Below are 19,018 nucleotides of genomic sequence, written 5' to 3'. Positions count from 1 at the left end.
CGGGGTGGTCATCCTGCTCCTGCCCTGAGGGGGTTAAAGCAGCCCCGGAGAGGGCTGTGGTAGAGAAAAGCCAGGCTGATTGGGGGAAGCAGCCACAGCTGGGGCCACGCCCCAATCAGGCCACAACTAGCCCTATAAGAGGGCTGAGGGCCAGAGGCTAAAAAACACTCTCTCTCTCTAGCTGTCTGAGAGAGAAGGACCTGGCTGCCTGGGAAGCTGAGGAGAGTACCTAGGGTGGAGCAGTGCTGGGGTAGGGCAGAGGGAGCTGGGGAGCTCCAGCCTAGCAAAGCCCCAGGCTAGCAAAGCCCCAGGCTGCAGGCTGAGTTAAGGGCCCACAAAGGGTACTGGGGCTGCAGAGGGATAGAGGCAGCTGGTCCAATCCCCCTTGCCAATGATGAGTGGCCATTACAGACTGCAGTCTGCCCCAGTAAGTGGGGCTAGATGATGACTTGCAGTAGCCACTTAGGCAAGGTGGGGATAGAGGAGTGGGGGGGCAGGCTAGACATCAGCCGGCAGAGGGCGCTCCAGAGCTGGAAAAGAGCTAATTCCCTGGACAACCAGCAGGAGGCGTTGCGCCGGTGAGTCGTCACCGCGCCGGTGAGTCGTCGCCTTGGAATCCGGCTCTCCCTAACTCTTTTCTAGCTTATTGGAAACAGCCCTACAGAAAGGCTGAGCCCTCGCCAAACAAAAGCTACAATAAATTTAAGCTTTTTGTTTTTAAATACTCTTTTATGGGTGGCGGTGATAGGGCAGTTCCGTAATTTGTGGTCAGTGGCTCCACACAAATTGCAAGCAGCAAGCCCCAGAGCTCTTGAAACTAGTGAGAGCCTGTTGAAAATGAAAGCCCTGTATAATGCTGAACAGTTTTTTTTTTTTTTAGAAAAAGGAAATCTCTGTTTTTGTTGCATGGAAATAAAGTTCAATTTGTTACCCAATGGAAGCGGCTCGGCATCTGTAACAAGCCACAGGGCATAGTTATTAGCTGATGTATGATCTAGGAGGAAAACCCAGTGCTCACGCTGAGTTTGCATGTCTATATGTGCACAAAATGTGAATTACATAGTGTATGCATTTTTATTAGACTCAAGTTGTATGTGCAGCATCATACTTGTAACAGGCTGGCTCATCCCTTAAGGGCTGGAGGGTCTGGGGCTAGCCAACCCCGAGTACAAAAGAGGCATGCTGGGGTTGGATCAGTTAATTCTCTGTGAAGGGCAGCAGGTGGCTGTAGCGAAGGGGAAAGCCCAGGAAGCTGCAGGGAAAGAGAAAGGTCCTACAGACAAGACCCTGATGCTAGGGGGTTAGAAGCCAAAACCTGAGTCTCCAGCCAGGCAGGGCCTGGGGGTGGCCGGTCAAAGAAGGAAAGGCCCTGGGCAGGAAGGCCAGGGAGCAGGGTGATTTAGAGACTGCTGGGAATAAGCAAGCTCCAGTAGAAAGCCCTTGGACGTGGGATTTCCCTACTGAGACTGTAGGCAGGAAAGGCCTGGGAGTGACCCAGCAAGAGGGGAAAACTGATGGACTGTGTTTGGGGACTTGGAGTTTTATTCTGGAGCTTTATTTCTGTGAATAAACTCGGCCCCTGAGAAGGGGTGGGGAATGGCCAAAAAAGGCCTGGGTGGCGTTTGTTTAAGAAGCCCTTTGAGGGAGAAAATCACTGCAGAGGCACCCTGGCCATGAGGGGGCACCCAGGAGGCAGCGGACCTCTCCTCCCCCACACTTCAGTACTTTTCTAAAGAGACTGCTCCAGATCTGATCCCGGTTCATCCACCCATTTTGCAGGCAGAGCTTTGCACCAGGAGAGGAAATGTACACGGATGCTGTCCCTATTGCTTTGGGCGTGCGGGGATAGGAGGCCTACGTAAAAGGGTTGACACCCGTCCGGTTTTCACCCAGACAGTCCAGGTGTCAGCTTGTATGTCTGGGTGCCATTTGACAAGCCCTGATGTCTGTTTTTTTTTTTTATCTAAGGGGGAAGAGCTGGAGAAAGGGGTGGGGCCTCAAGGGAAGAGCTGGAGCGAGGGGTGGGGCCTCGGGGGTCCTGTTACCAGCCATTAGAAACATAGCAACCCTACTACGTGACCATCTGAAACCAACTGTTTCGGTGGCAGTGCGTGATACAGTCTTGCGTATACCAATCCAGGTGATCTCCAAGTAGTCAGAGAGGGTACCGAGATTACGTATGTGATCCTCGAAGACCTGTGTGTATTTCACGGCTTCAACACGATCCTCAGATAAATGCTGGATATTGTACCTCAGATAAATGCTGGATATTGCGCAGAGTTAGAAAAGAGAGTGAAAGATGAACAACTAGTCTAAGGTCTGAGTATGCTGGTGCTTCGGTGAGATTTCACTATGGAGCAATTTCTGACAAGGATGTGATCAATTTCTTTCATGGCATGTCCACTCCAACTCCAACAATGGTTATTGTGGCACCTAAAACCAGGTGCTCATAACAGACAAGCCCTCAGTGGCACACAAGGTCAGAAGCCGAGTGGTGCTGGCATTTGGAAACCCATCACAGTTTCATACCCAGTTTGATGCAGCACTGAAATCTCCAAGTACTAGCAGCGTGTCATGTGGCAGAGTAGAATGGATTTTTGCTGCTAGCTGGTGGCCAATATACCCAACAGCCCAATAATGCACATGTATAATGAAGAGATAGTTATGGTGTCCTTTTCTGCAGCTGATGCATAGTCTGTTGGCATGAAGGCCACAACGACAAGATGGCAATTAAGCCAAGCACAAAATAAGCATGGAGAAAGGGGGTTCCATATGGTTAAAGTCTGTTCTAGAGGCTGTTTTATGACAAGTGCCACACCTCTAGTCTGGTGGGGACCACCAAAGTGGAGGAAGGTTGCTCCTTCCACAGCAACAGGATTGCTTTGCAAGCCTCCGCAATGCCAGCGATTACGATCTTGTAGCAAGCAAGTTCTTTGACAAGAGCTGTCTTGCAGCCAGTGCTGTTCAGTGTGAACACATTCCCTGTGGCGAGACAGAACGTGACTAAGGTCTGGTTTGGACTTCCCAGAAGTTGGCGTTATCAGGGCTGTGCTTTCCCTGAGAGGGGTTTAGGTCACACTCGTCCTGCGTGTGCAGAACATTTCCATCCTCTAGGAGTTGGCAGTAGCAGGGGCGCTACTGGTGCTGTTGTCATGGGCAGGGCTGATTGCCCCTTCATTTCATTTTTCTTCCTTAGGACTGGGGAGGCGCAGTGGGTGTCTTGTTTTTGGACCATCCCCCTCCCCAGGAACTCTTCTGACAGATGCTGTTGGTTCCTTAGGGCCTGGATAGCCTTTTCAAAGATCTAGCTGTTCTCCTCCCTGTGCGCTCCACACATCCACAGTCACAGCTCATCCACAGTCACCACCGTTGGGGAACTTGGCCCACAGTGACTGGATCCATTGTTGGCCATGACTCCTTACCCTGAGCAGGGACCCTTATTGGGTGCCACCAACAGGGGCCAGTCAGATCCAAGGCTCACATGGGGAGTGACGACCACATCCTGAAGCAGAGCAGCTTATGCTACTACTAACCACTCCCTTGCTGTATAGAACCCCCTTAAATGTACAGACAGAGTTTTGCTACACACTATTGATTTCAATGGGAATAGGGCTAGATCCAAAGTCAAAAACTTGCATCCACAGTCTTCGGCCAAGATCAGACGCTGAAGAGACCCAAATCCAAGAGCACAAGAAAAACACAAGGGTAGGGAGCTTAATGTCACATTATCTCATTTAATATAAATAACATTACTTGTAAGAGTCTGTACGTAAGTGTACATAATCTAGACTAATAATAAAAGTAGGTAATACTGGGCTTGTAAGGGTCAGCGTACGTTTTAGACGTGCATTGAGGTAAGCTAAGAGAAGCTTAATGCTTGTGAAAATGAAAATATGGAAACCAGAAATGTTTCACTGCACAAGGTAGTCTCAGTATGATCTTTAGGATGAGCGCATAAAACCAGAGTACAAGAGTCTACACAAACAAACCACACTGCAGTTGAGCTGAATCTGATCAGAGCTAATGAATAACGCTGGAAAACTCTTTAAATATGGATTCTTTAAGTTGCTCAAAAGTACTTGCTGCAGCAATGTCCAAAGCTAACTGTTTAATACAAAACATTGTAAAGGCTACAGGACTAATTAAGAAACACATCTCTAGGTTTGTGGTAGCACTTTCATCTCTAAGGATCTGTGTTTCCTTAATGCTGATTTAATCTGACTAAGCCAGTCACATAACCAAGGATGCTGCCTCAAACTAAGCTGTTGTCTTTATGGAGGGAGGTATAGTCCTAAAACCCAGGTGCTCTTCAAAGTACACTATTTTATGCTTAGCATTTTGAATGCTAGCAGCTAAAACAACAAATTAAATTCCAGTACGGGGGGACACAAAAATATATTAGGAACCTTAAGCAAGGCATTTTATGTTTTTTTTTTAATGCAAATATAGAGAGGCCAATATGCCCAAATGCACCAGGAATGTAAAAACTGGGATTCATAGATTCTAGGACTGGAAGGGACCTCGAGAGGTCATCGAGTCCAGTCCCCTGCCCGCATGGCAGGACCAAATACTGTCTAGACCATCCCTGATAGACATTTATCTAACCTACTCTTAAATATCTCCAGAGATGGAGATTCCACAACCTCCCTAGGCAATTTATTCCAGTGTTTAACCACCCTGACAGGAACTTTTTCCTAATGTCCAACCTAAACCTCCCTTGCTGCAGTTTAAGCCCATTGCTTCTTGTTCTGTCCTTAGAGGCTAAGATGAACAAGTTTTCTCCCTCCTCCTTATGACACCCTTTTAGAGATCTGAAAAATGCTATCATGTCCCCTCTCAGTCTTCTCTTTTCCAAACTAAACAAACCCAAATTCTTTCAGCCTTCCTTCATAGGTCATGTTCTCTAGACCTTTAATCATTTTTGTTGCTCTTCTCTGTACCTTCTCCAATTTCTTCACATCTTTCTTGAAGTGCAGTGCCCAGAACTGGACACAATACTCCAGGTGAGGCCTAACCAGCGCAGAGCAGAGTGGAAGAATGACTTCTTGTGTCTTGCTCACAACATACCTGTTAATGCATCCCAGAATCATGTTTGCTTTTTTTGCAACAGCATCACACTGTTGACTCATATTTAGCTTGTGGTCCACTATAACCCTAGACAGGGCCCCCCAGAGGATTCAGGGGGCCTGGGGCAAAGCGGGGGAGCTGCGGCGCTTGTACTCACCCGGCGATGGTCCGGGTCTTCGGCGACATTTCGGCGGCCTTCAGTCGCTCCGCATCTTCAGCAGCACTGAAGGATCCCCTGCTGTCGAAGACCCGAACCGCCACCAGGCCAGGGCTTGTGGGGCCCCTGCGGGGCCCGAGGCAAATTGCCCCACTTGCTTCCCCCCCCCCACCCCCGGGCGGCCCTGCCCCTAGGTCCCTTTCTGCCATACTTCTTCCTAGACAGTCTCTTCCCATTCTATATGTCTGAAACTGATTGTTCCTTCCTAAGTGGAGCACTTTGCATTTGTCTTTATTAAACTTCATCCTGTTTACCTCAGACCATTTCTCCAATTTGTCCAGATCATTTTACATTTCTGAAATAATTCAAAATGAACAGATAATTATGCAAGTTTCTGGGTGTCTATAACCCATGAAGTGCACACTATCCCCATGACATAGACTGTTGTCTTCTCCTTCCGAATTCAATTTCTGCAGTATCTTGGCAGAATTTCTTTTGAAATTCTTAGACAAGGAGTGTCTAAGCATTGTAACTTAAGTTTTGATTCTTTGTGACAAGACCAGCCATTTTAAGGCTAAAGGTTTAAAGGGTGGCTCCCATGCCTCCATTTTATAAATTCTTTAAGCTGTGATTTTTAAATTATTAATGCTTCAAGAGAATGCAAAGCCCGCACTGCACCACTGATTTTCAGCAGACATCATCAGCTCACTGTCAAAACAAGCAATTTTTCTGCAATATGAAAACCTTTACATAACACAACCCAAACCAAGTTATATTTCTCTGAATCTGTTACCATTATTTCAGAGAGTCAGAGGATTATAATAGAGGTGGAAAACCTCTGAAGATCTGAATTTCTTCTACAATGCTGCTGTTAAAAAATGTTGCATTTGATATGTTCAGTACAATGAGGGCTCACATAGAGGAACTATTTAATAATGAAAATGTGAAGTTAAAAATAAAATAGAAATAGTTATCAACTCAATGTCAACTGATTTGGCACTGCAGAGTAAAATACCTGCTTTCTAATAACATCAGCTTTTCATTTCACCAGCCTGCCCATTCTTATAAGCACTGTATCATGTTTAAAGCAGATTTATAACAGAGCAAAACTAAATGGAATTCAAATAAAAATTATTGCAAATGTTTCTATAGTAAGTCAAATGAGTATCGTTTTCAAACTGATGCTGTTTGTATAGAAAAAGTCTAACCAAAGTCTAAATATAAAAACAGACATACTGGGTCACACCAATGGTCCATCTAGCCCAGTATTCTGTCTTCCCACAGTGGCCAATGTTACATGCTTCAGAGGGAAAAAAAAACCAAACAGGGCAATTATCAAGCGATCCATCCTCCGTTGGATGCTGCTCCGACAGCATCTGGCAGTCAGAGTTTGAGGGACAAGAATGGAATATATTAATGTTATATTACAATGGCATGCTAGATGAATTCTTTAACATATTTTAAAATATCTTTAGTTCGATTGTAACAATATCAAATGATATTACCTCCCCCACCTTGACTCTCTTATATCCTGGGGCCAACACAGCTAGGACAACACTGCTCAATTAGATGCATCCTGAGCACTGAGATCTGGTATTATTAGTCTGTTATCTAGGCTTCATAATAGATTTGATTCCTCTCGTTCCAGTATATGTATTCTGCATGGGAACAGATTCTGCTCCCTCCGAGCTCTTCGGCTCAAGAGATAAAAATTAGTACTGTAAAGTAAGAAGGGGACAAGCCCAGTTTGGAGACTATTGCGGCAGGAGATGTCATTATACTGCAAGAAACAGGGAGCGCTTCTCTCGCCAAAATTAAATCAAACTAAAGCACATCCGCTACTGGAGCTAACTGATTTTAGACAAGATTCCACGTGCCATGTTTCAAATAAAAGGCTGAATACAGAACAGATATAAAAGATCTGATGGAAGAGACCTGCTTGGTCTTCTGGGACTTCTGCTTTCCAAAGCAGGAAAAAGTAGCACCAGATAAGCATGAAGCAACGCTTCAGTTTCAGAGGGCTTTTTACCGTCCCAGTGGCTTCCCTTAATATAAGTGTGACGTGGCAGATCCACATTACGCTGTGTTGGTGGTTAAAAAACGTTTTAATGTCTGCAGGTGTGGGGGCGAGTGAAAGAGGCCGGCAACATGCTGGAATCAGATTCTCACAATAACCACTCCCTTATGCAATGAAAAGATCTTCCTCTGCCGGCATGTTAACACACAGGGTGAGATTTCCCTGCAGCACGCATCTTGCTGGTTCTGTTGCAGAGCTGAAGGGAACATGGTATTGTGATGGGTTGGGTCACAGAAACCCCCTTTGGGACTGCCACCTGATGTGCTTTGACTACCTCTGAGTCTTCCCTGCCAGCTTAGGACTTCAGCGCCCTGCCTGGTTTGAGCCAGACAAGTTTGCCTGCTACAAACCCAGACCCAGGTCTGAATCACGTACCCCAAAAGCTGCAGGCTTAACTGAAAACAGCTTAAAAAGTGTTCCAGTCTCCAACACTCAGATGCCCAGCTCCCAGTGGGGTCCAAACCCCAAATAAATCCGTTTTACCCTGTATAAAACTTATACAGGGTAAACTCATAAATTGTTTGCCCTCTATAACACTGATAGAGAGATATGCACAGCTGTCATCCCCCCGCCCCCAGGTATTAATACATACTCTGGGTTAATTAATAAGTAAAAAGTTATTTTATTAAATACAAAAAGTAGGATTTAAATGGTTCCAAGTAATAACAGACAGAAGAAAGTGAATTACCAAGCAAAATAAAATAAAACATGCAAGTCTATGCCTAATACAGTAAGAAAACTGAATACAGATAAAATCTTACCCTCAGCGATGTTTCAATAAGCTTCTATCACAGACTGGATGCCTTCCCAGTCTGGGCACAATTCTTTCCCCTGGTACAGCCCTTGTTCCAGCTTAGGTGATAGCCAGGGGATTTCTCACGACTGTAGCCCTTTTTGTTCTGTTCCACCCACTTATATATCTTTTGCATAAGGCAGGAATCCTTTGCCCCTCTCTGGGTTCCCACCCCTCCTTCTCAATGGAAAAGCACCAGTTTAAAAATGGATTCCAGTTCAGGTGACATGATCACGTCACTGCAAAACTTCATTACCCACTTGCCAGCACACACATATACAGGAGACTTACAAGTAAAACAGAGCCATCTGCAGACAATTGTCCTGGTTAATGGGAGCCATCAAGATTCCAAACCACCATTAATGGCCCACACTTTGCATAATTACAATAGGCCCACAGAGTTATATTTCATATTTCTAGTTTCAGATATAAGAATGATACATTTATACAAATAGGATGACCACACTCAGTAGATTATAAACTTTGTAATGATACAAGAGACCTTTTGCATGAAGCATATTCCAGTTACATTATATTCACACTCATTAGCATATTTTCATAAAATCATATAGGGTGCAACGTCACAGGTGTATTTAATGGGAAAGGGCCCACTCCAGTCTCCCACCCTCCCCCCAGTTTGCTCTTACTGTTGAAGAAGTTCTTGGCCCTGAGATAGCTAACGCTGAGGCGCAGGATGGAGAGTTTATCCAGGGTAGAGATAACCTCCTCAGGGAAAGGCAACAAGCTAGCCAGCCGCTCCAGCTCTGAGTTCAGCCGATCCCTATGGCGCTTGGAGGGGTTCGACTTCACACCTTCTGGGGGCGGCGGCTTCACTCTGTCAGGGGGAGGAGCAAAGGGAGACACATCACAAACACACCTGTGCCCAGGGAGAGGGTGGTCCTCTTTAGAGTTCTCCAGCACATAGCAAGGGTGAGAGAGGGGGCTATGAGGACTGGCTGCCGACCTCTACTCTTGATTTCTTAACAGAATGGGAGCTCTTACTTCAACCCCTTATTTATTCCTGCTATTAATATGCTTCTAGCACCGTGCACGCTGATCCCCAGATGAATAACATATGGCCCCTGCCCCGAGCGCTTACAATTAACCCCTTTGCCTCAAAACAAGAATGAACTGCAGCTGTTCTTCATGATCCCAGTCAAAGACCTGCCAAAGGCAGAGGGAGGGCAGGGACTTCAGCAGATGTTACTGAGCATGCTCAGTCTGTGTGAGCACACTCAGTACAAGCCAAGCAGCAACTGGGGACGGGGGGGCACATGATCTTGCATGCACCCCTCCACACACACACACACATCGCTTCTGATTCCAGTTGTTCCTGCCATCATGCTACCAGACTTCCCAACCCTAACAATGGCCTTTGTCAGTCAGTTGCCTTTCATTTACCTATGCAAAGGGCCATGCCACTTTTTCCAAGGACATTTATCTGTTTCATTTTAAACAAACGAATCCAGGTTCAAGAGGACACTTGCTCAATGCATGAGGTTGGGTGCCCTGCTTGCTTGCCTCCTAAATCTACTCTAGAAGTTTTACGACTTTGAACCTCTTCCCTTCCATATTTTAGCCTGCTCTTGTGGCTGCAAGGAAGCAAGTGTGAGAATGTCACAGACTTTAACCAGGCAATCCTGGGTCACGGAGTTCCAGCCATTCAGAGTTTATACTGGTCAAAAAGGCTTCATATTTTTAATGTATTTTAAAGATTTCTACCCAGCACTTTAACCAAACTTTTGAACTGAGTATTAAAATTGACCATTCATCCCAATGAACAGATGCAAATCAACAGGCAAACCATTTGTGCCTGTTAAATTAATAATTAGCTCATACTACATGATAACCAGCCCTTTATTTTAACTGCACTGCCATTTTAGTAAATTGTGTCTCTTGCACCTATTCCCTAACCATGAAGAAAAGCAAAAAATGAAAATAGTTTTGGATGGTGCACATCTGGGTAGAAAGCACAGACCTGAAGTTCATTTTAACCTTCTGAAGATGTACCACATTATTTTATCAATAGTAATAAAATAATTCAGTGTGAACACTAGAAAAAGCAAGGGATAAACCGAAACCCACACACTCCAGTTATAAAAAGAACATTTGTCTTTTTTTAAAAAGTCTATAAAATAACTAAGGCACCTCTTTTAATTCCAAATATCTGCCATGGTCACTTCTTTTAGGGCATGTTCACAGGATCTGAACTGGTCTAGCCAAGCAAGGGGGCACCGTAATTAATCTTTGGGAAGGTTATCAACTAAAACTAGGTCAGCCGGTGAAAGGACAACTATTGTTCACGAGTATCTTTTTCAAATGGAGGCTACTGATGATTTAAACAGAGTTCTTTATCAGAACATGCCCCATGTGAAGTCTTTGAAACCTTTATATAGAACTTCCCAGACCAACGGCGGATGACAGCTCTAGCCTATCTCGTATTGAAGAAGCGGCATATGGTGCAATAGCCATGCACTGACCATCCCCCTGATGCAAATGCAGGCAGACCATAGATGGTGCATATGTTTTCAACAAATATCCTGCATAGGTTCTCATGAAAAGGGTTTTTTTTTTAAGGAAGGGAAGGAGTTCATTGGCACCATTTTACCAAGGCAATTTCACCTTGCTGGCATTGCATCACAGCGCCTTACTAGCCTCAAACTTTGGCTTTTCCTCCTTGGCAAGGAGGAACATCCGCAGCTGGGAAATACACAGAGAAATCTAGTTTCAACCGCTGCCCAGCGGAAATCCGTAGCAGCGGAGCTAGGGAGCGAGGGAATGAACGAAGGGTTTCAAGAAGAAAAAAAGAGAGAGAGAAGTCGGCTTGTGAACACTGCACTGGGGGGGGGGGACTCTGCAGGAGGGGGAGCGCTGGCAGCTCCGGGGCAGGCACTGGGGGCAGAGACCTTTGGCAGGCGGGTTGGACTCATTCTCCCCGCGAACCCAACACTTGCTCTGTCAAGTTTTGGGAGCTAAAAGGGCAAAGTGCCGCCTGCGGAGCAATACCACCTCTCCCCCCCCCCCCCATCCCCGCACGTGCACCCCAGCTCCAGACACCCACCGCCCCCCTCCCCCTGCGCTGCTGCCCCCGAGACAGAGCTCCCCGCCAGGGGGCCAAGCCAGCGCGGCAGGTTCGAGCCCTCCGCCGCTCCTCACTTACGTCCTCTGCACCGGCTTCCTCCTCTTGCGCCCCGCGTACATTGTCCCGGCTCCTCGGGGGCCGCCTGCCGGCTCAGCGCAGGAGGAGCGGGGGACCAGGCCACTCGGGGCAGCAGCCGGCCGCGCCTGGCTCAGTGCGCTGCGCCCAGGGCGCACCGGGGCCGTGCCAGCCGGGGGCGCATCTTCTCCACGCCCGGCTGCTGCTGAGCTCCGAGCCGCTGGCCCGCGGGCAAGGCAGCCCTAGCTCCGGGGCACCGCAGCCGCTTCTGGCCTGGCCGGGACTTCGGGGCTGCTCATCGCTGGGCAGGGCGCAGTCACGACCGCTGCCGCCGGGCTGCAAAGCTCCCTCGCCAACCAGCCGGCCCCGCTTCTGCCGCTGCTCCAGGCAGCCCAGCCTGGCGCCCCCCTCCCGGCGGCTAGCGCACCCAGCCGCCGCAGCAGCACCTTAGGCGACCCCCGGTAGGCCAATGGGAGCGAGGGGAGAGCCGGACGCCGGGCATCTCCTGGGAGCCGGGCTGCGCCTCCCTCTCCGCTGGGCGGGAGAGGAGGAGGGATGAAGGCGGCTCTGGCTGAGTGAAGCCTCCAGGCTTGGCTGCTGTGGGCGCAGACGGGTCGAGGTCGGAGCAGGTGCCTTGCTGCGCTGGGGCTGCGGGGGTAAGAGCAAAGCCCCAGCGCAACCAGGCTAGGAGGGGAGACTGGCTTGCCACTGAAAGGCCCTGGAAGGGCTGGTTGCCACCTGAGCCCCGGCCACACACACTTGTGCCAGGCGAGAGCTGGAAAAAAGGCAAACCAGCCAACTGCAAATAATGCCCCTGGCTGAGCGCTGTGTTAGGACTGAATGCAAGACTGCTTTTTCATAGCCACAGGGACCACTGTGACCAGCTCGTCTGACCTCCGGCATGGCACAGCCCACAGACCTGCCCCAACATCATTCCTCCAGCAGTCTTGATTTAACAATTGTCAGTGATGAAGAAGCCACCACAGCTCTGGTCAGCTGGTGCAGCAGTTAATTACTCTCACTGTTAAAAATGTAGACCTTACTTCCAGTCCAAATTTGTCCAGCTTCAACTTCCAGACCTTGGAGCATGTTAGACCCTTCTCTGCTAAGTTGGAGAGCCCATTAGCCAATATTTGTTCCCCATGGAGCTAGTTATTGACTGTGATCAAGTCACTCCTCCACCACCTCTTGTTAAACTAAATAGATTAAACTCCTTGAATTTGTCACCGGAAGGCAGGTTTTCTAAGCCTTGTGGCTCTTTTCTGAATCCTCTCCACACCAGATCTGGACTAAGTATTCCAGCAGCCATATATAGAGGTTAAATAATCTCTCTACTCCTACTCAAGATTCCTTAATTTATTCACCCCAGGCTTGCATTAGCCCTTTTGTCCAGAGTATTGCACTGGACTGTCATGTTCAATTATCCACCCATATGTTTTTTCAGAGTCCCTGCTTCCCAGGATAGAGACCCCCATCCTGTAAGTATGGCCAACATTCTTTTCCCCTAGATGTATACATTTACACAGAGCGGTGTTAAAACACATGTTGTTTGCATGCGCCCAGTTGGCCAAGCTGTCCAGATGGCTCTGTATTAGAGACTTCTTCTCTTCATTGCTTGAACTGAAAGCAGAGTCCTTCGTTGCTTGTGCAAAAGGACCCAGCTTGAAAGTCCCAGGAATTTTTTGGTTTTCAAGACATTTTACAAAATATTATTTTGAAAAATTGATTTTTTCTCATTTCCCCTCTCTCCACCTTTTCACCACTGAGTGCAATAAACTTAATAATGTCCAGGCAATATCCTTCCAACTTTTTCCTTCTTCTTCTCTAACTTTTCAAACTTTCTCCAACTTTGGAAAAGTTTCAAGGGAGCAAAAGAAAAAAACAAACCTCTGGCGCTTTAAAAAACATTCTCAACTTTTGCAAATCATGCAGCCTTGATCCAGCCCCCTTGTACATAATTTTTCCACAAGACCCCAGACTCCACAGTTTGGGAGCTGAATTAAAGTTGCCTGGGCAACTATAAATCTGGCATTTCCCCAACTTTTGCATACTTAATTTTGAAATCTGACTAACATTCTTTGCATGTAGTCCTTGTCTGTAATTTGTGTATATATTCATTTTTGGGACAAGCACCCAGAGACTGGTGTTGGTGCTTATGATCCAACTGAAACAGAAAAATAAAGGAAAAAATGCATTGCAAAAACATTTTGAACATCCTGGAATGGAACAAACCCATTGATGGTCTGTCATCTTTGTGACGTGCCCTTATGAACGACATGCTTGATCCAAAGTACATCAAAGTCAGTAGAGAGACTTCCAATGACTTTAGCAGGTTTGGGATCATCATTCTATTCCAGAACCCCACTTTGAACAGCATTTATTTATCTATGCAAGCACTAAAGATTCCGTCCACGTCCCAGACCACACCTGTACAGACACCAGCACCTTAGAGCTACTGCTCCTTTCCACCTTTTCCCCACCCTCCCTTTCTGAAGGAGAAACTGCACCAATAGCAAGCAAATCCCATGGCTGGCAGAGATGTTCATGCTAGGAGTGGTGACTCCCCCACAGACCGGCTATGTCAATTCTGCAGCTTTGTCTGGCTTGACAATGAATCCCTGTTCAGAGTATCTCCCTCACTATTTTGATCAGCTGGAGCAAAAATCTTTCTGGTGTCACTTTCCTGGTGCTTGAATTCAATTTACAGCTTTCTCTAGGGACCGACCACATTTGAAAACTGTGCCTTTAAAAAAGAAAACCAATAGTGCCTTAAACATCTCAACAAATCACATTTTGCTCTCTAAATCCTTCCCCTTAAGAGGGGACATATTTAGTTTTGCGACAGACATAAAACATTATGTGATATACTGTACCTTGTGGTAACTTGCTAAATTGTCTGACTTCGCCTTTACATCATTTCCCACCTCTCAGTATCATCAGAAGCGCAATCTGGTAAGGACAGTTGAGGAGTGAAGTGTTTAGAATCAAATAATTGTAGAGATAAGACCAAGGGTACGTGTACACTACCCGCCAGATCGGCGGATAGTGATCGATCTATTGGGGATCGATTTATCACGTCTAGTGTAGATACAATAAAATCGATCCCCGATCACTCTGCCGTCGACTCTGGAACTCCACTGCGGCGAGAGGCAGAAGCGGAGTCGACGGGGGAGCGGCAGCGGTCGACTCACCGCCATCCTCACAGCCAGGTAAATCGACCTAAGATATGCTGACTTCAGCTATGCTATTTGCGTAGCTGAAGTTGCGTATCTTAGGTCGACCCTCCCCCCCAGTGTAGTCCTAGCCCAAGAAAGCCACACTGTTTAGATTCCAGTGCATTGTAGCGCTGGATAACAAGAACAGATACTAGGGACTGTGTTTAGTAGAACCTGTGCCATAGCGTTCAGTGTCTTTAGGGGCGGCTCCAGGCACCAGCACACCAAGCACCTGTCTGGGGTGGCAAGCCGTGGGGGGCAGCCTGCCAGTTGCTGTGAGGGCAGCAGTCAGGCTGCCTTCGGCTGCATGCCTGCAGGAGGTCCACCGGTCCTGCAGCTTCGGCGGCGGGTACGCTGAAGGCGCGGGATCGGCGGACCTCCCGCAGGCATGCCGCCGAAAGCTGTCTGCCACGCTTGGGGCGGCAAAATGCATAGAGCTGCCCCTGAGTGTCTTTAAAGAGGGGCCACATGGAGCTGAGACAGAGAAATGGACAATGTCTGCATGTTCTCTCTCCTCTGTGCAGACAAACCCGCCCATCAACGTGCTCAGGCTTCGCTGTGTAACTTGGGTGCTCGCAAATCCAAAAGCGAGAGGCTCGCTCGAGTGAGCACGTTCTAGCAGGTGCACATAATATTCTTGCTCTGGGCAAGAACTGAGTGGACAGTCCACCCTTAACTACACCTTCACTTCACCTCTTTTATATTGCATAAACCCTGTAATTCTCCCTGGGAAAAACTACATGACCACTGGACTGAGGGGAGGGCCAGGCCTGATAAGAAAAATCAGACAAAAGAACTTGGTTCCAGCATGGAGCTTCCATTCCAAGGAATGTGTCAGCTCCACGTGGGGCAACTAGTGCGGCCACAAACTCGGGTCACCAGTGTCCTGTCTCGAGGACTTGCTACAACACTTCACTGAAATGAGTCCCTGCTGAAATACAAATGCTTCAGGGCTTTCCAGCTGGATCACAAAGTACTTGACAAGCATTAATGGACTCAGCCTCACAGCACCAGAGCAGCTGTGGTGAGGACCCTGCCTCCAAAGCTCCCCCTCATGGCAGGAGGTGGCCCTACAGCACCCCACCTTGACTTGTCTCCTGGCTCTCCCAGTAACTCTCCACAGAATAAACTATTTAAAACAAGATTCCCCTTCTGGGATCTAATTTGCTGGAGTCTTTATGCAGATTCCAGTGGCCCTCCCGGCCTAAACCCTTCCCTCTTGGTCCAGTGACCCCACAGCACTCCTTCTAGGGTGAGTGCTGTGTTTCTCCCTGGTCCCAGCCAGGCCAGAAACAAAGTCTTTCAAGAAACAGAACTCAAAACAGAACCTGCACAATAACAGCCCTTCCTCCCAGGCATCACTGCTGGGTGCAGTCTTCCAGCCTCCCTCCACAACCTGGTCATACCACCTCAGGCCTTGCTTCACTGGTGTCTCAGGAGCCGCCCTACTCCCCTGGCTCAAACCTCTGCATCACCCAAAATCTCCCTTGTCTACCCCAGAAGTCTGATTGGTCACATGGCCCACCAGTCACAGGACCATCCTTTTCCACACCTGGGGAGAGGAGAGCTCACTATGTCATTGGTGAGGCTGCGATCCATACCCTGAAAGGGACAGCCACCTTGTGACAGCAACCTTCTAGCGCAGTGCTGCCCAACCTTACGACATCTAAGTACCACCTTTTGTGGGCCAAACAGATTCTACATAGTTTAATAAGATTTAAAGTAGGGCTGTCTATTAATCCCAGGTAACTCATGCGATTAACTAAAAAAAAAAATTGATTAAGAAAATTAATTGTGATTAAATCGCACTGTTAAATAATAGAATATCAATTGAAATGTATTAAATATTTTCTACATTTTCAAATATATTGATTTCAATTACAACACAGAATACAAAGTGTATATTGCTCACTTTATATTATTTTTATTACAAATATTTGCACTGTTAAACAATAGAATACCAATTGAAAATTATTAAATATTTTGGGTTTTTCTACATTTTCATATATATTGTATTCTGTGTTGTAATTGAAATCAAAGTGTATATTATTTTTATTACAAATATTTGCACTGTAAATATGATAAACAAAAGCAATAGAATTTTTCAATTCACCTCAGACAAGTACTGAAGTGCAATCTCTTTATTGTGAAAGTGCAACTTATAAATGTAGATTCTTTTTATTACATAACTGCACTCAAAAACAAAACATGCTTCCATGCTGATGACGCTCATTAAAAAAATAAGCATTAATTAAATTTGGGGGAGAATTGTATGTCTCTTGTTCTGTTTTATCCTCATTCAGGAGTGAGAGTCAGGAGACCAGGCCCCAGCTCCTCGAAGATGCCAAGTGCCTGCCGCTTTCATTGAAGGGTCGTCTCTGTTTTAGCTTTGATGCCACAGGCATGAAAAATCCCACAGCGTCTCCTTAGCAATGGACAAAGTGATTTGCTTGTTGCAGCATCTCCAAGTAGAAAAAGGTCCTAGAAAGACCCTTTCCTGGAAAACTACGACCCAGGGATAGGATGGTACTGCAAGATTCACTCCCTCTTCTACTCGAGCCCTGTGTTCTGCTGGGAACTGTGGGCATTTGACACAAAGGACTCAAGTTCCACCCACTTGTCTCAGAAATGGTTCACAATGCTGCCATCGTAGGCAAGGGTGCACTGTATGGGGTGCAGGGCTTGCTCGCTTTGGAGACTCTGAGGTAGACAAGGTGGGCATGGCCTTTGGAAAAGGGTGTGTGTTCAGGGCTAGTCAGTATATTCTCCTTCAGAAAGAGCAAGGTATTTTTCACTCACATCTTTTCCACCCCAGTCATATACAGAGACCCAGTAGATGCTGGTCCCAGTCCAGGGTCCTTGCTCCTGGGGGAACTTGAAGAACGTGTGAGTTGTGCGGTGCAGCTGTGATATGAGTGTGCTATTAATGTCTCACTGACACTGCACGTGCATTGGGACCTGTAAGCACTGGGAAATGGACTTTCATTATGGGCACCCATTTATGTCATGCCTGTGAATCGCTTGATGTGTGTTACGAGTATGGAGATGAAACTTATTGACGCTACTGTGCCACTTGAATGCAACCACACGCTGCGTTTCTAACAGCACATGCCCGAGTGAACGCTCCACTCCAGAGCCGGCAGGGTAGAACTAACCGTGTGCAAGAAGCACTATTAAACAGGATTCCGAGTAGCAGCTCTTGAGTACCTCCACACACACATCGCAGGTGCACTTCTCTGAGCCATCTCCAACTGCTGCCAGTTCTGGGATTTAATCTCTCCTGTCATTCTGGACCGTAGTCCCATTCCTAACTCCCATTCCCTACTGAGACACGCTTCTGTGAATACCCTTGGCCGTGCCTACTCCAGCACCCGAAACCTGTCAAAGATGATCTGATTATCAGTCCGACAACCCATCATCTGCAGTTGGCTCTTCAGGCACCAGAGCGGAGGGTGTTATGACAGCTTTTAGGTTAACACTGCCCCTTTCCTATACAGAATTCCTACCTTCTCTGAAACTGCCCCTACTGGTTGCTAGTGTGACAAAGCTTCCTCTCCACCTCAGTGGAGGCTGGGGTATTCCTCTTTTCCCTCAGGATTTTCCCCACACCCCTGCATTTACTGTCCACACCCTCTCGGCCTCCCAGTCTCTGGTAGCTCCTCTGGGCGTGGTGGCAACAGACCAGACACCCAGTTCAGTCTCTCCCCTCTGGCAGTGTCTCTTCCCTCAGACCTCTGGGGCCCGGAAGGGCCGTCCACCCTGTTGGGCAGGGATCTCCCGTTCTTCGCCTCTGTAACTGTGTGGCTTCTCTCCTAATGCTTGTCAGAGTCTGCGCTGCCCAGCTCTCCAGTAGTTCACCTTCTTCCCTCAGCTCCTATCGTGCACCTCTATCTGGCTGGAGGGGAGGCTTTTAACAGGTTCTGTCAGGCCCTTGGTTGCCCCAAGTGTCCTAATTAACTTAGAGTAACCCCTGTTCAGCTACCAAGGGAAAAGGGACCCATTTATCCTAGGGCTAATATATCTGCCTTCCAAGGAAACATCTGTACACGCTCGTGTGCCACATCCTTCATTTCCTCACCCTTGTGTCCTGCCCCGATACGAAGTGGCAGGACCTACTATCACCTCTTGAGGGTGAGGCATCCTGGTGGGCCAGCCAATCTTCCACCTAGTCCCATGGCCCACCAGGGTATTAGTTGGTGGCTCCTCCACAGAGCCATGAGCATGGGCATATACTTGGCGCAGTTCAGCCCCATCCCTGACACCTGCCCCTTTTGCAGCATGAGGGAGATCCTGGCGCACGTGTACCTGTTGTGTGCCAGGTTGCAGCCCCTATTCCGGCTCCTCCCGGACATCCTTTTATGTTTCTGGCTGCACTTTTCCTCTCACCTTTTCCTATACTCACACCCTATCAATGGCCCCACACAGTCATGGGACCTCCTTGTCAACCCCCTCCTGGCGATGGCCAAATGGGCCATCTACAAGACCAGTGAGAGGAGATTGGCTGAGGGGGTTTCCTGCAACTGTGGGACCTATTTCTGATCCTGCCTTCACT

At 47.6% G+C, this 19,018-nt stretch overlaps 1 protein-coding gene across 1 annotated transcript in view; it reads right to left on the bottom strand.

Moving 5' to 3' along the window:
- LOC101936510 (aryl hydrocarbon receptor-like) overlaps positions 1 to 11,476 on the bottom strand; it is a 116,823-nt gene extending 105,347 nt beyond the window's left edge. The window contains exons 1-2 of the mRNA XM_065562161.1: positions 11,255 to 11,476; positions 8,742 to 8,929 (exon numbers count right to left, since the gene is read on the bottom strand). Coding sequence (XP_065418233.1) covers positions 8,742 to 8,929; positions 11,255 to 11,295 — 229 coding nt within the window. The 5' untranslated portion in view covers positions 11,296 to 11,476. The remainder of the gene's footprint in view (positions 1 to 8,741; positions 8,930 to 11,254) is intronic.
- Between the last annotated feature and the right edge of the window lie 7,542 nt (positions 11,477 to 19,018).

This window comes from Chrysemys picta, chromosome 11, assembly GCF_011386835.1.
Source record: "Chrysemys picta bellii isolate R12L10 chromosome 11, ASM1138683v2, whole genome shotgun sequence".
Taxonomy (NCBI): Eukaryota; Metazoa; Chordata; order Testudines; family Emydidae; genus Chrysemys; species Chrysemys picta.
The sequence above is the reverse complement of the archived record's forward strand: the minus strand, read 5'-3'. Positions and strand labels throughout refer to the sequence as shown.